This window comes from Melozone crissalis, unplaced genomic scaffold (genome assembly GCF_028551555.1).
Source record: "Melozone crissalis strain CALT ecotype California unplaced genomic scaffold, PUWL_Pcris_2 ptg000002l_1, whole genome shotgun sequence".
In the NCBI taxonomy this organism is placed as follows: domain Eukaryota; kingdom Metazoa; phylum Chordata; class Aves; order Passeriformes; family Passerellidae; genus Melozone; species Melozone crissalis.
In genome coordinates this window covers 3,271,735-3,291,726 of record NW_026535780.1, presented here as the reverse complement: position 1 = coordinate 3,291,726, position 19,992 = coordinate 3,271,735, and the positions used below count along the sequence as shown (strand labels likewise).

General features: G+C 40.5%; 1 protein-coding gene across 1 annotated transcript in view; it reads left to right on the top strand.

The window, feature by feature from the left end:
* Positions 1 to 231: 231 nt before the first annotated feature.
* DENND3 (DENN domain containing 3) overlaps positions 232 to 19,992 on the top strand; it is a 30,919-nt gene continuing 11,158 nt past the window's right edge. The window contains exons 1-11 of the mRNA XM_054269550.1: positions 232 to 382; positions 6,176 to 6,449; positions 6,989 to 7,104; positions 7,617 to 7,756; positions 13,034 to 13,145; positions 14,309 to 14,428; positions 15,309 to 15,527; positions 15,834 to 15,955; positions 16,399 to 16,554; positions 18,357 to 18,453; positions 19,732 to 19,835. Of these exons, the coding sequence (XP_054125525.1) occupies positions 299 to 382; positions 6,176 to 6,449; positions 6,989 to 7,104; positions 7,617 to 7,756; positions 13,034 to 13,145; positions 14,309 to 14,428; positions 15,309 to 15,527; positions 15,834 to 15,955; positions 16,399 to 16,554; positions 18,357 to 18,453; positions 19,732 to 19,835 (1,544 nt within the window). The 5' untranslated portion in view covers positions 232 to 298. The remainder of the gene's footprint in view (positions 383 to 6,175; positions 6,450 to 6,988; positions 7,105 to 7,616; positions 7,757 to 13,033; positions 13,146 to 14,308; positions 14,429 to 15,308; positions 15,528 to 15,833; positions 15,956 to 16,398; positions 16,555 to 18,356; positions 18,454 to 19,731; positions 19,836 to 19,992) is intronic.

The following is a 19,992-nucleotide window of genomic DNA, read 5'->3' as shown; positions in this document are numbered from 1 at the left end:
CCGGAGCACCTCAACTCCCGGCCCTCCGCCCCCTCAGCGCCTCCCCAAAGCCCCGCCCCCGCCCGGCCCACCACACGCCCCGCCGTTCTGATTGGTCACAGCTCCTTAGAGTGACAGAGGAACCGCCAATCAACGTGCGCAGAGTAGCGACCGGAGGGGAGGGTTCCTGTGCGCGGAGCGGGCGCTCCTCCCTACCCCGCGGGGCGGGCCCGGGCGGCGCTGAGGGCGGGAAGGCGCCGCTGTCCCGAGGGAAGAGCTGCTGCCCGCAGGGAAGGAGCCGCCCTGTCCCGGCTGTGCCATGGAGGACGTGCTGCCCTCGGGCCTGCTGGAGATCTGTCTGCTGGTCGGGGCGCCCACAGAGCGGGTGCGGGCGCTGCTGCAGGTGAGCGGGGTTCGGGCGGGCGGTGCCGGTGCCTGGGGCTGGGTTTGTCAGCGTGGAGCTGAAATGTCTCCACAGAAAGTTGTTTCGACAGGCGAACGTCAGCAAAACAGGGAGAATTTGGTAGCGGTGTGAGGCGGCTGCACTTTTCCAAAGGTCTGAGTTTAGATGGAGAACTCACTGTAGGTTTGTATAAGCAGGGCAGCAAAACGCTTAACGCTGCGTTCTTTACTGGGTGTTAATGCACGATCTATATCCGCTGCAGAGAAAAGCAAAAGAATAAAGGCTGGTAACTCTTATCCTCAGGAAAACACCAGATCTAAAATCCCTGTGTGCTCAAATGCTCTGAGTTTGGCGTAACCTGAACCACTTGGAAACAGCAGGAGCCGGTGTGTCGGTTACTGCTTTGAATATGTGGTTTATAATTTGTTTATAATTTTTGCATTTGGCCTCACAATGACAGCCCTCTCCTCCTGGTTCTGCTCGGTTTGAGTGTGCTGCTGGGTTTGTTCCGTACCTAGGAGCTGCCCCGCTGTGGGAAGAGCAGCGGTGCCAGCACGTGGAAAAAAAGGCCAGACAGCTCCCAGGGATCTCAGCTGATCTGCTTGAACTTGAATTTGATTGTGCTCTAATAGCATTAGATAAAGAAGTCTTTGTTGGGCTTGTTGCTTGTTCACTCGCTCAGGAGACGGCTTTTGCTGATGTCAGCTTCTTAAGTGATAACAGCCAAGCAGAGGTTCACATGCCAGGATCTCATTCATGTGTACTTGAGAATGGCAAAATAGTTCCTAAATGTCAGCACCAGACTTTTGAAATCTGTGTGTACATGGTGTTTTATCAGAAGCATGAGAAGTGAACCCAAAGGAAAGAGAATTTCTTATTCATTCCAATTTGCTTAGTTCTCACTGCTTTCTGAAAAAATACCAACCTGTGGAACAACAAATAAGAAATTTGCTGCAGAAAGCAGAAGCCGTTCTGGTATTTTGATCATGCTGCAGGTTCTGAATTCTTTCTTTGCTCAGGATACAAAAAGGTATCAGAAAACAAAGTAGTCCTTTCTTTTGTCACTATGAACTTCAGTAAAGTCCCTGCACACTGTTGCATCACGGGGTTTTCAGTCACTGTCTTGGAGAAAGCTTACAGATTTACTCCACTTCCTTTTCCTTCTGCAGCACTGTCTACATGAGGAGAGTGGAATATATTTTTTATGACTAATTTTAGTGATTGTAGAAAGAAAAGGCTTTACTGAGAGAAGATAACATTCCAAATGAAAGTAGTGGGTCTCTGATGATATTTACAGATTAAACAGTGGGTAAAAATTCTGATAGTGCTTCCAGTCATGGTCTTCACAGTGTGTTGGTGCATTCTTAGCTGTATTTAAACATGGAGTGATAAAGCAAAGGAAGTCAGTGGGACAATTATATAACCCATCCCCAAAATAAGAAAAGTTTTGTATGACTGACCTGTTGTCAATGGGGAGTCCAGGCAAAAAAAAAGCCTCTCCACTGAAGCTCCTGGGAGAGGAGAAATTTCTGGGCTGTCATCCATTGCTTATCCTTATTGCCAAGAAAATTGTCACTCTGAGATTTCAGTTTGAAAAGATCAAAGACTGCTATTTTCAGCTAGAGATTTCTTTCTTAGCACTGGAAGTGTGTATTTTGTAAGAATGAAATGAACAGAAGTGATGCTTCTTTTCCCTAAGTTATCTACAGCTACAAAGCTGGGTTTTGGCAAGTGTGTGCAAGCTGTCTGTGGCATATCTCAGATCTTTGACAGGTTCCATCAGTGGATTCTGTATCTGCCCACCACAGTCAGGGGTACAGAGCTGGTCTTGTTGATGCAGACAATTTTTTACCAAAACAATTTTTTCTGCTTCTGTAATGCCTCCCTGGCTGTCAAGGTGCCTGAAAGAAATGCGGTGTGATCAGATTGAGCCTCAGTCAGCAGTGTGTGCTTGCTGCAGTGAAAAGTACCTGGAAAAGCCCTAGAAGTGAATCCATGGGAACCCTGGGAATCAGCAAAGCCAAGTGCAAGGTGCTGTCCCTAAGTCAGGGCAGTCCCTGCTGTTGGTACAGACTGGGTGATGCAGGGAGCCCTGCCAGGGAGCACTTGGAGTGCTGGTGGGTGCTGGACATGCCCTGGCCATGGGCACTTGCAGCCCAGAAAGCCAAACAGGTCCTGGGCTGCATCCAAACCACAGTGGGCAGCAGGTGAGGGAGGAGATTCAACCCCTCTGCTGTACCTGGAGTGCTAATCCAGCTCTGGGGTCCTTAGCACAGGAAAGACATGGAGCTCTTGGGGTTGGGTCCAGAGGGCCACAAGGATTATTAGAGGAGCACTTCTCATATGAGGAAAGGCTGAGAGAGTTGAGGCTGTTTGGCCTGGAGAAGAAAAGGCTCTGGGGTCACCTTTTTGTGGATTTTCAGTACCTGAAGGGTCTCCAAGAGAGCTGGAGAGGGACTTCTGACAAGGACATGGAGTGACAGAATGGGAGGAATGGCTTCAACTGACAGAGAGCAGGGTTAGATTAGATATTAAAGAGAATTTTACTGTGAGGGTGGTGAGGCCCTGGCACAGGTTGCTCAGGGAAGCTGTGCATGCACCATCCCTGGAAGTGTTCAAGGTCAAACTGGGTGGGGCTTTGGGTGGCTCAGTCTAGTGGAAGATGCCCCTGCCCATGGCAGGAGGATTCAAATGAGATGATAATTTATGGTCCCTCCCAACCCAGTCTGTTGTGTGATTGTCTGACAAGTAACTGTGTAGTGGCCTGCATCATCAGGACTGTGGCTCACAGGCAAGGGGAAGGGATTATTGCTGTTATTGTTATTATTCAAAACCCTTGAGTTCACATCTGGAATATTGTCCCACATTTGGGTACCTTTGTGCTGGAGACCTGCTGGCAAACAAGAGTGAGACCAGAAGAAGTTGTGCTGAGGGCTGGGGCATAAGGGAGGAAGAATCTCCTTCCCAAGGGACTTCTGAAACTTGACTGGATGAAACCCAATGCAACCAGACCTAATGTCACCCTTATCACTAGTTTGAGCAAAATGTTGCACAAGAATGCGCAGGGATCATCCTACAATTGTTTGGGTTGGAAGGGACCTTAAAGATCTCCCAGTTCTGATGCCCCTGCCAAGGGGCAGGAACACCTTCCACTGAACCAGCTTGCTCAGAGCTCCATCCAGCCTGACTTTGGACACTTCCAGAGGTGCAGCATCCACAGCTTCTCTGGGCAACCTGTTCCAGTGCCTCACCACCCTCACAATAAAGAATTTCTTCCTAATATCTAATCTAAACCTGCCCTCTGTTGGTTTAAAGCCATTCCCTTTTGTCCTATTACTACAACCTAATTGTCCTTCCCAATCTAATTTTTCTGAGGCTTCATACTTTCCCTGCCTAATTATTTGTTAAAGAAACCAGTTCTTGCATGACATTCAAAGTGAAATTAACTTCTTCAGTGATGGGAAGAGGAGAATGAGGTCAAGGAAACACCAGATAGCTGAAGTCATGCTCTGATTTGTGGTTTCAACACATTGCTGTTAGTGTCTAAATAGTGCAGTCATTGTAAAAGTCTGTCTTGTATCAGAGTCCTTTCCAGCAGTGCTGTTACAGGAACACCCTCAAATGGGGATGGAGTGAAGTCCCCCACTGCTGTTGGTGAGAACCTATGTGTGATGCAAGGAGGTTTGGTAGCAAGAAGCTGCAAAAGGGAAGTGTTTCAAAGTGAAGAAGTAACACCAGCAGCAGAAAAGATAAAATGTTCAAAGAACAGCAGAAACAAGTGAATGTTATTCTGTTGCTGCCTATTCACTATCCCTGAACTGAAGGAATAAAAATGTGACTTTGGCCAAGACATTAATGTGAGCTGACTCAAATGCTGGAGACTGAGTCAGTGGGTCAGTGACAGTGCTGACAGAGCTGTTCTGTGGGGGAAAATGGTCTTTAATGTCTCTGGAGTAGCTCAAGACATCAAGGATCTGCCATTTCAGGAGCTGTTGGGCTGTGAGGCCATTGAACTGCTGGCTGCCATCCAGCACTCTGGAGCACTGAGATGCCTCAGTGTAAGTCAGGGATTGCCCTGTCAAAGCAGCTCTGTGTGAAAACCTCAGCAGGGCAAATCTGCCAAGTTGAAAATGCTGCTGCTGGAGCACTGTCTGTGTTTTTCTTGCATAACAGCCTCAGGGCTGAGCCTTAATTCTTCATTTCCTCCTGAAATGTTTAGCTGCACATTAATTTGAGGGTGATCATGGTGAATTTATCTGTGTTTCCAGTTTCTTCACTGCCTTTGTCAGCTGCCAACTAAGGAAATGACACTTGAAGTTCTTAGCATGTGAGGATGTGACCCCAATTCATGATGTGCTTTTTAAAGTCACTGCTATCTTTTGACTATCCTACTGGACACTTACCTGAACTTTTCTTTTCCACACCAGTTTACTTTTACTTCATACTCTTTGTTCATTAAAAGTGTGTTTTTTCACTTCTTACTTTTAGTGAAGTAGTTTCTTTAGAATATCCTATTAGAAACACAGTATAGTTTATGAAATTTAAGATACCATAACTAACATTTCATGAAGCATTGCTTCACATTTTTCCTATGATGCTCAAGTGTGGAAAAGAAAACTATTAGTGGACATATCTGCTGGGATGTAAGAGCTGAGACTTCTTTCTCAAAACCTGGACAGTGGAACACTGGCAACAGAGCTTTCTATGTTGTAGCTGTTTTTTAAAAAAAATAGGGAAATAATGGGTGAGGCCAGCACTGGTTCTCAAGGAGCATCTTGCATCATATCTGGTGATAAAAGCAGCATGTATGCTTCACCTCCTCTGACTTTGAAGATGTTTACAAAAAGTTAAAAACAAAACAACATTTTACCACAGTGGGGCTCGCCTTTCCTGTTTCCAAATATCCGTTGGTTAAACAAAGCTTTTACTTGTTTTTTTACCCTTGCAGGAAGAATTAAAATTGCAATGAAGTAATTAGAAATGCAGCTACTTGGCTCAACCGTATGGTCAAGAATACAAAAAGTGCTCCCCAGTATGAGGAAATCTCTCTGATCACTTCCTGCACAGCTTTCCATTGCAGGGCAGTGAGGGCTTTCAGGCCAGTCACACTTTACAAAGCTGCCTGTGAAAAATGTTGTAATTTTTCATACATGCTCTTGGGGTGCCTGTTCCACTGAGCCATCCGTACATGGAGGGATTCTCATGGCTTCAGTGTCTTAAAGTTGTATTTATTGTAACAATGATTGTAGTTTTTAATTGTGCTTTGTTAATTGCCTTATAAAATTAAGCCTTGTCTTGTGAAAGTCTGTGTTTGTGTTGTTTAGGGTTTGGTTTTGGTTTTTTTTTTGGTGCATGTTATTTGTTCTGAGTTGAAAGGAAGCTTTTCCTGAAGTCAAACAAAGACTTATCTAAGAGGCTCAGCTGCTTCTGTTTCTTTTCATTTATTTATTGCCTGTTGTTTTGGTTTTTTTTGTTGTTGCCAGTGTTTATTTTAAATATAGTTTAAGCATATCTTAATACTGAAAAGGAGGAAATATGGTATTTGATATCTGTTAGTTTCTTTTGCCAAAGGCATAATACTGATATGGAACTCTTTGAATGATGAAGGATTCCTTGCATTAACATGCATAAAACAAAAACTTAAAACTAAAAATCAATTCTTTAGGAAGCAGAAAAATACATTTGAAACCCACAATTTTAGGGGTAGAAGAAAACCAAGATTAAAAATTATGAAAAAACCCCCACATATCAGGATGAGTGTCATCTCAGAGTTTGTTATTTTTTTTTCTATAGGGCACTCAAAGAAGACTCAGAAACCCTCCTCCCCTTGATCCAGAAGTTCTGTCAGTATTTGTGCCTCCCTTTATCAGCAGAGATGATGTTCAGATGATTCATGCTGGCAATCACTTGAATAAAAGCAAACGCCGCTCCTTCCGAAAGAAAAAAGAGAGACCCAAGGTTGAAAATGTCAAGAGCCTCAATGGGGAGCAGAAAGCACCTGACACAGAGGATGTGACAGTTCCAAAGGACATTGATCTCATTGCTCTGCCACAGCTCTGCTTCCCAGGTACGTGAGGGTTCACACTTCTTGTTGAGAATTGTTTTAATGTAAATATTACTTGACCCATAGTTCAGCTCTTATTTTTTAGCCTTTGTTGGTAAATCTTGGTTTGAGCGAAGTGCAAACATGCACACACTTGAAAAATTATTTTTCACCCCAAAATGGCACAGTACTCTCTCACTTTTCAAATTGAAATGCCTGAAGTAGTTAATATTTCCTCCAGGTTTAATTGGAGAAATTTTAATATGTGTGTCATTATTGCAGACCATTTTAATATCTTGAGAAAAAAAGTGATTTAAACCCATTTCTTGTATTTTGCCTCTGAAAATGCAGAATAATTTCATCTTTGCTTCTTCAGTAATGTGCAGCTTACAACCTCTGTAACAGCCCTTAGTTCAAATTGACTGTATATTACATTTTAATCCCTTGAAAGGAAACATTTCTCTTGAAATGAAGTGGCAATGTGCAGTATTTGTCATGAATTGTCTTTCACACAACTGTAGTTGAAAATATAATTAAAAATATGGTTGCTGCCATCATTTCAGGAGGACTTTATGTAACTTCTGAGTTAAAAGAGGACCACATCCATTTCCTGGTCTTCACTGATGTCTGTGGTAACAGAACATATGGAGTTGTTGCACAGTACTACCAGTCAATGCAAGTATGTGATTTAACTCATTCTTCTATTAAAACTTATTAAAAGATATAAAAGCAAAACACTTTGAAAATAATGTGAGGTTTAATTTATCAAATTAGTTAACAGGTGTATTTTTATGTTAGGGGGAGCACAAGACAAATCACACTTTTATGGTGCCATTTTAAATGAAGTACTTTGGAACAAATTTCATTAGGAAAAATGGCTACAGATTCCATTTAGGAGATTTGGATATTGAGGAGCAGACTTTGTCCCCTGGATGTTTTTTTGGTAAAGATTTTTCTTTCCAAACAATGAAAGATGTTCTTTCTAAATACATTTTGTGCTGAAATTGTTTTTAATACATGTTGTTTAAGTTTTGTAGGCTGACATTTTTCTGAAGACCTAAAGGGAGATAGACATCAAAATCCCTTTGAAATATAGAGGGAATAGGATATCACATCTCTCAGGTTCTCAAGAAAATATCAGCCATAATTTGATAATTAACACAAAGTCATTAATGTGCAGTTTTCTTGCAGGATGGCTCCTCCTCCTTCAATGGGCAGGGCCCTTGGGAATCTGCACAGACTGGGAAGGTGCCTGCCTGCTTTGTACCCTGTGCTGTTTGTGTTATATCCAGATACCCATATTTTAGTGCCCTCAAGGATTGTCTCTCTTGGTAAGATTTGCTCCCCTGTGTGTTTCTGCTGGAAATGACTGCAGGTTTTTAATACCTGAATTTGCTTGATGTGGCCAGGAGAGCTGTGTGATGCTAAAGCAGTGGTTGGTTTTATGTTAAGGTTTTGTGGGAGAGGAAAAGAAGAAATGCTATGTCAATGTAGCCCAGACAGTAAGTGCAAATTCTGAATACCAAGGGTATTAGTTATGATGTTGTCTTCATTTTCTTTGGGGGTTTTTGCTAATGTGTAGGGAATGGATACTTTACAGATATTACTGGCTTTTTTTTGGAGTGTTTTTTTCCACTCTTATGAAAATTGCTTTCAAAGCACAAAAGGCTTTTTATAATTCACCAAATAAATGTCATAAGAACATGAATATATGTATTAATAAGCAGTTAATGACACATTAGGGAAATAATCCAAGTCACTTGAGGGAGTGGAGTGGTTACTTGGATGTTGTAGAGCTAGGAGGGAAATTCTTAGGATACACTGGTTAGAAATAGTCAAATACTCTGCAGTGTAGATTATGTAAAAGGTAAGTGAACATGGATCCATCTTGTTATTAAGTAATCTCTCTTATTTTGAGGTTACTTTATTGTTAAATTGTTAAGATCTATTTGCATCTATTTTGGATTAAAACCTTCTCACACCAGGGGACCTGGCTGGGTACATTGGCCATTACTGTGTGTCTTCACTTGCAGACCTGTTGTCCAAAGATAGAAGAGTTTTCTTCACTAAATTTCCGTCAAGCTTTCTAGAGTCAAATCTGAACCCAGCTGCAGGTGTTTGCTTCTTGTACATAAGCTGAAAGATGTTGGGGTTCAGGTTGGAGCTTGGGCCTTCCCCTGTGCTCTGCTGGTGCTCATATCCCGAGCAGGTGAGCAGGGGACACTCCCTGGGTGCCACCTGAGGTGCATCCCCAGCCCCTGACCTGGCTCCAGCCCAAATGAGACCTGAGCACTCCTTTCCCAGCCATGCACCTCCTCTCCCCTGTGCTGTGGATTTGGATCTTGGAGCACTGACTCCTTCCCTGGGCTGCATGAGGAGAGCCCTGGAGGAGCAGAGCAGTGCCCTCCTCCTGGGCATTTTAGACATTGGCTCAAAAAGGCTGTGAGGTCAGAAATGAGCCACTCTGGCAGCCCTTTTATGGACATGTACCTCTGCTCTGTCATTTTTAAAGCATTAGTGAAGGGGTTTAATGTGGACAAGGCACTTCAGCATAATGGAAACAGGGTGTGCACAGGTCAGTGTGAAATCAAAATAAATGTTCAGTGAAATAAAAAGGAAATGTTTGTTTTCCTTTCTCCTTTCCTGCTCAGATCACTCCCCCCTCCTTTTATATTTAAGTGGATTACATCAGCCCTTGGTAGTGCAGGAACTGATTCACTGCTGCCTTTTAAAAGTCTCAAATCTCAAGTTGCTGCTAATCTGCACATGGAACCCTTCCAGCTGTGACTGCAGCTGTGCCTACTGTTTCCATCCAGCTTTTATAGTGGATTCCTGCTGCTTTTCCACTGCCAGCTCAGCCTGTGAGAGGGCTCAGCTCACACCAGCTTTGCACTGGGTGGGAGATGGATTCAGTTTGACAGTGCTCATCAGTGGTTTATGTAGAGTATTCATAAAGAGTCATTTCTTCTGTGAAGTGAGACATCTCTGAGCTGGGAGAAGCAGTCAATTAGCAAATGGATTTTAAAAGAGCCCACTGAGGGAGAAGTGGGAAAATCTTCAGGACAGCCATGGAAAATTCCAGATGTTGTAAAAGTGTTTCTAGTTCTTGTATCTGTTTAGAGGAGACAGTAACCAGATAGAATTAACCCCTAGATCTGCTTCTGCCTCTGGGTGGATATTTTAAACTTGAAAACTATTTAAACATTATAATGAAACACCTCTGCCTTGATTTTATCTGGTAGGATTTGGCACCTATTTAAAGCATTAATGTCCACAGATTTCTCTTTTCAGTCTGTACTGGTTTCTGAGAGGAGTTCAGTTGATCAGTACTGTACAATCTGAGCTTCGAGTGATTTGTAAATATGTGAATAATTATAGGGAAGTTCAACAGGACAGTAACCTTCCACATTAGTCTTGTGTGTTGTCTTGGTCTTTTAACTGGGGAATTTTCACACAGCTGCACAGCTCTTCCCCTTTTTGCTGTTGCATCTGTGAGATGGGAGTGTGTGTAACTGGAGGGGGAGTGAGTGCCAGTGACAGAGCTGAATTTGGAGTTGGTATTTCCCATGGTGCTGGAAGCTCCACTGATTAGGTTTCCATTAAATTTTATTCTGTTTTTTTTTTTATTTATTTCCTTTTCCTTTATAATATTTAATGGCTCATTTCAGAATATCTGCCCTTCTGGTTTTGGTGTTTTGGCTTTTTTTTTTTTTTTTTTTTTTTAGGAAAAGTGTTTCAATATGCCAGAGTACACTAAGGTGGAGGGGAGGGAAGGGGTGGAGAGGTGCAGGTTTTCCTTATTTTGGTTGTTCTACTGAAATGTTTCCATGTGGCATGGAAACAGCTGCTGGAGTGTGTGGCTGCAACATAAACAATTGCAGCCAAGACCTCTGTGAGATATTTGAGTGTTGTGCCCTGTACAGCTGCAGATGTTCTGACTTTTTGGGACATTACAAAGCACTGACATTGTGATTCTGTAAACCAGAAAGGGACTTACTGTGTGTCATCAGGTGACCAATGGGTGAATTATCTAATTAAGTGTTTTTGTTGCTTGAATGTACTCAGGTAGCAGTGCCTCTTATACTTAACAAATAATAACACCTTCAACAGCACACTTGTATCCTTGGTATGCTGCAGAGCTGTTCTGCGGGATGCTTCAACTGACTCATCATTCTCCAGGCAGGAGTTCTGAAAGCACTTGCTGGTGGACCTCAAACCACCTATTTCCAGTGTGTAGCCTTTTCATTGTGATACCTATGCAAGAATGCTGTTGCTCCTGAAGATCTGATGTTCAAGTAACATCTAAAGGGATTCTGCTTCCATCCAGGATGATTTTTTGCAGCAAAAGGTTTCTTTTTCCTCCAGAATTCTGTGCATAGATTATTTTCTTCAGTAGCTAAGTGCACAGAATTACTTAGAGGTGAGATGGTACTTGTTTTCAGTCAGAACAATCATCAAAAGTATTTTTTTACATAAGTATTCCTAGATAAAATCCAGGTTCCTAAACCTTTTCAAGTGGCAGAGTAGAAATCACAACTGAAAACTGAACCAAGCTGAGATGCACAGGCAACATCAAGCTATAAATCCAGGTAGGTGCTGTGAACTGCAAGGGAATCTGCAAGCTGTCATCAGTCATGAAGGTCTTGGTATTCTGTGCTATTAATTTTATAACTAATTTCCATATTGCTAGCACTCATTGCTTCCAAATCCAGAACATTTTGTGTGGGGTGTGTCTGCCTTTCTCCAGAGCAAGCAGATGTGCACCTAAATGTTTTCACAGCACGGTGGCTGTTGGATTATTCTAAATTTTTTTTAAAAGGTTCTGTTTAACTTCAGAGGTTTTGGCACTTTGCACATGTAGTATTACCTCAATCTGTTATACTGCATGAAAAGTGAAATACTCCTGGCAGTAATCTCCTGGATGAACTCCTGTCTTGGATGGATGAATAGGCTCCATTCAAACACTAAATCTTCCAACCTGTGTGTTCCTTGAGAAAAGGTGGGAGTGTGCAAATAGCTGCCAGCACTGAGGCAGTACAAAGGGCCCATTCTGAGCTGCTCTTGCTTTCTGAAACACCTGTCTGTGGGCAGTTAATAGCAGTAATGAAAGGTTCAAAAACTCCTTAGCTCTCCACTTGAGTGTTTCAGAGATTACTTCATTTATTTCTGCAGACGTTTGCAGTGCAGAGCTGTCAGCTGCTGTTAGGCTGCATTGATGGGGCTCCATGTCCTGAGCAGGGAGCTCTGACTGTCCTCTCTGTGCATCTGCTGCTTTCTCTGTCATGTTGTGTCTGCTGTGACATTTACTGTCTTGATAAGAGCTTTTTGTCTCAAAGGAAAGAAAAAAAAAGGCAGGTCTGCTTACTGTGTGTGGCCAAATCTGAGGCATTACTAATTGTGACAGAGTATTTGTTTAAATTATTGGTTCAACTGTCTGGTTTTCTTTGATAATTCTTAAATTCCCCTTTCTCTGCCCCCCTGAAGAGCTGATGGACTTTTAGGGAATATTTATGTAACAGTCCAGGGCTGTCTTCAAATAGGAAAACAGTGAATTTAAATATTTCATTTGAAAGGGCTGTACTATATGACAGAATATATTTTGATTTTTTTTTTTTCTGAAATCTAAATGCTGTACACAAATAAGGTTTCCTGTATCCTTATTCATCTCTTAACCTATTCGGTTGCTTCCTTCCTGAAGAGCAAGTGTTCTTCTGCAGGAAACCAGTAAAGCTGCAAACTGAAGTAAAACCTCCGGGGAGAAGATAACCATATTCAGTTCCTAGTTTCTCTATATATAGAATTGCAGGCCTAGATTTCTGATTTTCTAAATATTTGGGGTTTTTGCTATCAACGTGCAAGTGAATCTTCTATTGAACAAAACACCCTTTGTGACCACAACTACCTAACTTGGTAATTGTTACATTTCAGAAATGCTGTGGGAGTTAGTGGTTTTCAGTCTTGATTGTGTGTATGTTTAAATGTTCCAGAATTTATTTGGGGTAATATGTGAACCATATGACCTTTGTTAGGATAATGCAGTTTAAAACCAGAAATATTTAGCAGGTTTGCATAAATGTCTCTTATTCTTTGTGTGGGCAGGAATGACAGCAAAGAGCAGTGTCCATACAGGCCTAAGCCTTGTGCTAAATATGGCTCTTGCTTCACATTCCTCTGCAGTCAAACTTGAATTTGCAACCTCTCTTTTCCTCTGGTGCTGTTTTCCATCTCTGAGCTGGTGTCTGATGCAGGGGATGGAGGAGCACCAGGTGTTGCAGCTGTGGCTGTTGGTTCCTCAAGCAGTCTCTAGAAGATGCTGTAGCTACACCTCACACATGGTTTCTTTTGGCCATCAAACCACTGTGCTGTGTCCCCTGATGGATATAATGCAGCAGTATTTTATGCATGGGAGTACAAAAAAACCTCTGCTTCTGACACAGAAGCATCATTAAAATTTAATGAAGCTGCTCAAGAATCTAATAAATTAGAAATTAATTAGCAGAAATAATAGCTTCATTACTCCTAATAATTTTTTCTAGATTATCAGCAGAAAGAGTTTTTTGTGTTTGCATGTTCCTATTGATAAGTAATTTCCTATCATTTAATTACAGCTTACTAGTGCAGCTACGACCTTTGAGGGATTTAGATGTCGAGGAGCACATTAAAGAATTTGCAGCAAAGCTGTTTTTAATCCCCAGCCCCCCACCAGGATCGCTCCACTTGGTAATTATTCCTCCTGAATTTCATCATGATTTTAACATTATGCCTTCTAAGATACTGAGATGCTGTTTTCAATAAACTGGGTGACATTCATGGGTGTCAGGTCAGAGATTACTTGGTGATGTGGAACTGATGTCAATACCTGTGCTTCAAAAACCAGGCTGTGCATTGTTAGTAGAGAAAATAACAGTGTGACCATGGTTCAGGCTGGAGTGCTGGCATACCAGCCATGTTCTTTAGTTTTCAGTATTCCTCTGGGAGGGTTTTGGCTCATGCCAACTGTTTGTGGTGTGAGATGATGCCTGGGCAGGTCTGGGAGCAGCAGGACAGTGTGCAGTGGAGGAAATGCTGAGTTGGCTGCTGCCTGGATAAGAGCAAGCTGAGAGGGGAAACTCACATCAACATTTGTATGCAGTGCTGTGTATTTGTTCCTTTCTGACCCTTCCCAAGTCCAGCCAGATGTCAGCTGGGTCAGTGATTTCAGCACACACTCTGTTATCTACTGCAGTGGCTTCTGGGGAAGCAGAACTTCAGCCAAGGTCTCTTCCTTAGCTGCTTTCCTTGACCCTGGGAAGAGGGGTGAGGAGGGGAGGAAAAATAGCATAGCTGGAAAATATCTGAGTGATTGGCTAAACCAGCTGTGAGTGCTGAGATGTGCAGCACGTGCAGGACCTGACCCCCAGAGATCTGAGCTGAAGTATCTGAAACTCTGAGAGACCTCATTCCTTTGGGCTTGTTTTATTTTCTTAGCATGACAACTTATGCTCACTTATTTTGTTATTTTGTTCATATTTTTTTTTCTGTTTCCTGTATGAATTTTATCAACAGTTTTGGTTTCCCAGTTGTATCTGCAAATATAAATTCAATTATTTTGTTATGCTTATAATAAAGCAAATTTAATTCTGTTAGAAGATGTTTTTAAAAAAATTTACTGGCCAATCACCCTATGAGAATAAGAGGAGACAAGTACATATTAATCTTTCAAACTACTCATTACATCTTAATATTTCCCTCTCTTTTTATTTTACTTTTCTGCAGTATTCAAATACCTGTCTTTTTGCTCTCAATTCAAGTTAGTATTTTGTAGATGTAACTAAAATCCTGAATTAAATGTACTGTGGGAACATTTTCATTAAGGAGTAAACAGAAACCATCTGTTATTACAGGTATTTCATATGAAACCACTTCAAATAATAATTCCTTCGCGAGAGGATCCAGACAGTCCAATTATTGACTTGGATCTCCATCTTCCATTGCTGTGTTTCAAGCCAGAGCAGGTGCTGCAGGTAAAACTAATTCATACTTTTAAATGTTTTAGAGATTGACAGTATTGGTAATCTGTAGTTCAGGGAAAAATCAAGATGTTTATTTACTCAAAAAACTTTATAAATCCAGAAATTCAGAATAGTCTTAGTTCTGAATATTAGAGCTATGGCAAAATAAACTATATTTGTTCTTAAGATATTTTGTTATTGATGGACCTGATTAGATTAAGGGATATTACATTTCTTGCCTGTGGTCTAGAAATTGGTGTTAAATTTCTTCAGAATATATTTTAAAATGTAACTACCCAAGCCAATTGACAGATTTTATTTTGAATTTTCACTACATGCATTTCTACAAGATTTATAGTAACTTTTTCATGTTTAAGAAAGGGGCCTGTGGGAAGGATTGATGACAATTGGCACTCTCATACAAATAAGATGTAAATGGTGTGGAAATACAAAATGCAAAAAGCTATTTGCAAAGAATTTTTTTCAGTGCTTCACAGAGCCTTACAATAGTGTAAGCTGGAGTGTCCTTTGTAGGTTTCCTGATCCAATTCCCTGCTCAAATGCCACCTGTGATGTTAAATTAGGTTGTTTAAGGTCATCAGTTTTGTCTGAACCATTTTCTCTAAGAAACCTCCTCAGTCATGAGAGTTGGCAGTTCTGCCTTAATTTTTTTTGGGTTTTGCCCACATGTGCATGTTATGAATAAAACTATCTCAAATCCAAAATGCTGCAGCTGATGCATCTTAAAATGGGCATTATTTCATTTTATAACTCTGTAAGGTAATTACTAAGAATGAGAGTCAACCTCAAAATTCTCACAAACAGATGAAATACTCTAGTGTGTTCTAGATACCTCTTTGCAAACATTTAACATTCTGGCTTTGTTTTCCAGATCATGACCTGTATTTTGACTGAGCAGAGAATTGTTTTCTTCTCTTCTGACTGGGCTCTGCTGACACTCATTGCTGAATGCTTTATGCTGTACCTGCACCCCCTTCAGTGGCAGCACACTTTTGTGCCCATCCTGTCCAGGCAAATGCTGGATTTTGTGATGGCTCCAACATCTTTCCTCATGGGATGCCATGTTGATCATTTTGATGAAGTGAGCACGGTATGTTTCACACCATTGCCACTCTTGATTTTTACTTGCAGTGCATTTGTCCCCTTCCATATTAGGGAATATTAGATTACCAAGTGTTTTATGTACTGGGATTAACATCTGTTAAGGCAATTGCATTTCTTTTTCTTGAATGTAGTTGTTCAGTTATCTGTACAATTTTCTACTCGTGGAAAAAATTTCAGTCCTTTTCTGGTTTACCTCCTTGATGAAATTAATTATCTGAGAAGTATGTAAATGAGAAGTAAATATTTTTACAATAAACATACAGTCATTCTATTTTTTTTTTTTTGTTAAAAGGAAGGTGAAGATTTAATTCTAATTAATATAGATAATGGAGATATTTCACATTCAAAAATGGTTGAAGAGGAACTTGAGATTCCAGATGTTCCAGCACAAGCAGCAGAAACTTTCATAAAAAGGTGACAAGATCTTGAAGACATGTCTATCTTAGTGCATAAACCATGCTTGATGCTCCAAATTTTAAATTTTGTATTATTTATTATTATAATATTATTTTGTTCATATAAACCCCGCTGTATTTTAGAAAAGGGCAAATTGAAAATTTCAATTAATTAGTATAGAAGTGGCTTTAAGCAGTCAAATTATTTTGCAACAACTGGAATGCTTGTTTCTTTTTATTATTGATGCACATTATACTCTGAACTTTACAAAGAAGACTGAGTGCACTGTAATTTAATTGAGTGGGGCTCCCTGGAATCTTGTTAGCTTGTCAGCACTTGTAAATCAATCTTGCACTTCTCTAGCTGTGAGATGCATGGGCCTAAATCACTTTTTTTTTTTTTAATGTATGAAAACATAGTTGGTGTTAGGATGTAAGTTAATAGTTTTGTTCTGTGTGTAGAGTGGAGGGTCTGCAGCTGCACTTTGATCTGGAGCTCTGCCATCTCCGAGCCTGCACAGACCTTGGGGAGCTCCAGACCCGCAGGAGGGCTTGGCAGCAGAAACTGAACATGGATGTGCAGCAAACCATGTTGCAGCTAATTGTTAATATCTTCAGGTAAGTGGGTATAATATTTTCTATAATAAGAGCATGTGGTACTGGTTAAGGCACTTGAGGCATAAAGTGAAAATATTCTCATTTTATCTTACTTTATAGATATTTTGTAGATCTTAGGTTTTGTTAGGGAATATGGGAAGGAAGTTCTGTAGCCTGATGGAATAAAAGTCATTGATGTTTTGATGTATATATACATTGCTCAAATATCTTACATAAAACTCTTCTGCTTTTGAGCTTGTCTTTTGAAGGAAGATTTCAGGAAGAGGAGTTCAGTTCTTGGAAAAGCTTAGGGTCCAACAGGGATATCAGTGAAGTTTTGGTCCCTCCTGTTAGAGGCACATGAATTCAAACCAGGACAGGGTAGAAGAGCTGAAAGCAGAACAAGAGTTCAGAACACCTGGGTGTGTTTGGGCTGAGAATGGATGAGATGCCTGAAGAATGCAGCACCTGAGAGTGAAGGAGGAGCTGTTTAAGCTCAAGGGCAAAGTTTTGGCACAAGAGGGGACAATTGGCCAGGAGCTGGACTCAATGATCCTTGTAGGTCCCTTCCTGCTCAGGGTAGTCCGTAATTCTGTGGTCAGAAATGTGGGGTACTGGCTGTGTTTGGGACTGGCATTTTAACCATGATGTGGCCTCTTGCTGGAGGTGGTTCCTCCCTTTGGATCAGCTACTGAATTGCTCATGGGAATTCTCCTTGACACTTTCAGTCAGAAGGAGCTGGGTTAATTTAGAGTCCAAATACCAGGTGTCTGTTATTGGATCAGCTTAAGGAGAGTTCCTGCAGGTGTCTGGACCCTCCAAGAAGGACAGTCGCTGCTGGGTGTGGGGAATAGAACAGTCTTTACAGACAGCTGATTATGGAAACTGAAATGCATTTATTTCCACTGTGGGATTTTGTGGATTTCAGTGTTTGGCAACAATAATTCTAGACAAAGATGAGGACAAATGCATTTTTGCTCATAACAGCTTGAACTCTTTAATGCACTGAACATTTGGCTGCATAAAATGAACAGATGCTTTGCTCTCTAAGAGATAGTATGTATCACAAAGGAGTTGATTCTTTTGCTTTCTTTTTCCTTTCCTTCAAACTTTTTCTTTGTTCTTTTTTTTCAGCCTTGTTTCTTCTATCTCCTAACTCTGCCAGCATCCAGGACTGAAGGAAAGTAACTTTCTGATGCAGTTGTTCTGTCTTCAGCAAAGCATTGCAGTGATTTTGTGTGTGGAGGTTCCATGTTTAAAGCAGACAGTGCTAAATTGCACAGAATCACATAGAACTATGTACTTTTATTGACCACACCTTTTCCTGACCCCAGATGGTTGGATAAACTTTGACAAGATGTAGTAAGAACCCTGTTTTTCATGTCCCTGTTACAGATGCAATGTGATGGGAGGTCAGGTCACATCTTTCAAATTGCCCATGATAGGTGCACTTGTCTGTAGTGCTCCAGTGGGTTGTGTGTGATTCAGGAACTGTGTATGTAAATGGAAATCCAGGATTGGAGCCTAAATCATGATTTACACAGATTCTCCTTCATGGTTTGCTAAGTCTTACAGTGTATGTGAGTTTGGCAGCAGATAACTACCCTACTTGTAAGAATTTGAAATCTTTTTTCTATGATTCAGTAACACACACTTGTTCATTAAAACTGGCTTTGCCTTCTAATACTACAGCACATTTCTATTTTGTCTTCTGATGCTGCAGCACATTTCTAGTAGTACCAGTGGGCTGCTGCTATTTCAAAAGTATGACTTGCTTACAAATCTCCAAGCAGATTTATCTATTTATTTATTTTTGTCTCCAGGGAGGTAAAAGACCACCTAAATTATGAACACAGAGTGTTTAACAGTGAAGAATTTCTGAAAACAAGGGCAGTTGGAGACCAGCCATTCTACAAAAAGGTAAATACAGTGCTGTGATTATCTGCTCTTAATAAATTTGTATTTTAGGATTAATGCCAATATCTGGAAATTTGAAGTAATAAATCCTACATGAGAAACAGTGTTTCTTAGATAAACATTCCAATGGAATATTGTTGCAATGTGCAAACATTCTTAAAAATAAACAGACTAAAAGGAAAATCTTAATATATCCTCAGGAGAGAAATTGATTGGAAATCTTTTGACCAGGATTTCAGATTAATAGAAATAATTAAAATATTTTCAGCAGCAATTTCTAATATTATAAATGAAATGGTGGCAATTTTATGAATTGAAATTTAATATTAGTTAAAAACTCAGATGTACATATTTAAGAAGAGCTTTGAGCAGCTGACTCACTTAAATACCAAATAGCAAAGTGGCAGGTTTGCTTTCAGGTAAATCTTAGAAAATAACACACTATGGAGTAGTTACTAGTGGTGTCTGGAATTATATTAAAAAAACTAAAAAAAAATCCACTAGAAAGGACTAATATTTGGAATCTCCTGGACATAGAATTGCTGGCAAACTGTGCCACCTACTGGAGGAATACTGGAAATTGGGAATGCTAGTGCTTTTGGAGCTGCTGTTTTACATTGTGCATTGCAAGTGGATTAGTAAGAGGCATTTGAACATTTGTATCATAGACGTGTTGTATTGCGTCAAATCCCAGATTTCATCTTGTTTAACTGTGCAGTGATGAGAGGTGGTGGCTTTCCCTCTTTTTAATCCACACGTGGTGTTTTTTGTTGTGTCCTCTATCCTAAAAGTAGCAATTTGAGCTTTTTAGAAAGTTATTTCTAGATGACATCACAATAATTACCTGAGCAGGGAACAATTTTTGGGGTTACTAGAAGAAAAGATGATTCACTTGTGTTTTCAGTATGATGACATAATGTTAATTTAGGGTGCCCCCAAATTCTTACTCCAAACCATAGACAGTACTATCAGCACTTGGCTTAAGTAGAAAAGATAATAATAAACTTGTAGCTCTGTTTTGCTCAGTATTTCTCATTTTTGTTTGGTTTCACCTCTTGGAGGGCTGAGACTGTTTGCCACTAAGCAAATATCATCAAAGTCCAGAAGGTGAATAGAAACCTAATTAGTTTTCTATTGAAGTTTCCAATCTTTTCATTTTTGTGATTGCTAAATTGGAATGTCTCAGTTTTGCATGTGTAAAGGTAATAAAAATGAGCAAGACATGCTAATAAAAATGAAATTTTATAAATGATCCACAGTTAACTCCTTTGTGTCTCACAGGTTTTAGAGACCTACATGTTCCACTCTTTCCTTAAAGCTCGTCTGAACAGAAAGATGGATGCTTTTGCTCGCCTTGACTTGAGTACCCAGTCTGAAGAGGACAGGTAGAGTTTTCTCATTTCTTATTTTGGTTTTGAATCTTCTGGTGGTATCAGTGATCAAAGTCCTTTTGTCTCTATTGGTATGTCATCATCTATATCTAAGATTATGATTAATTGCTAACTCATTTAATTATGATTGTTGTTAAAGGGTTACATGAAC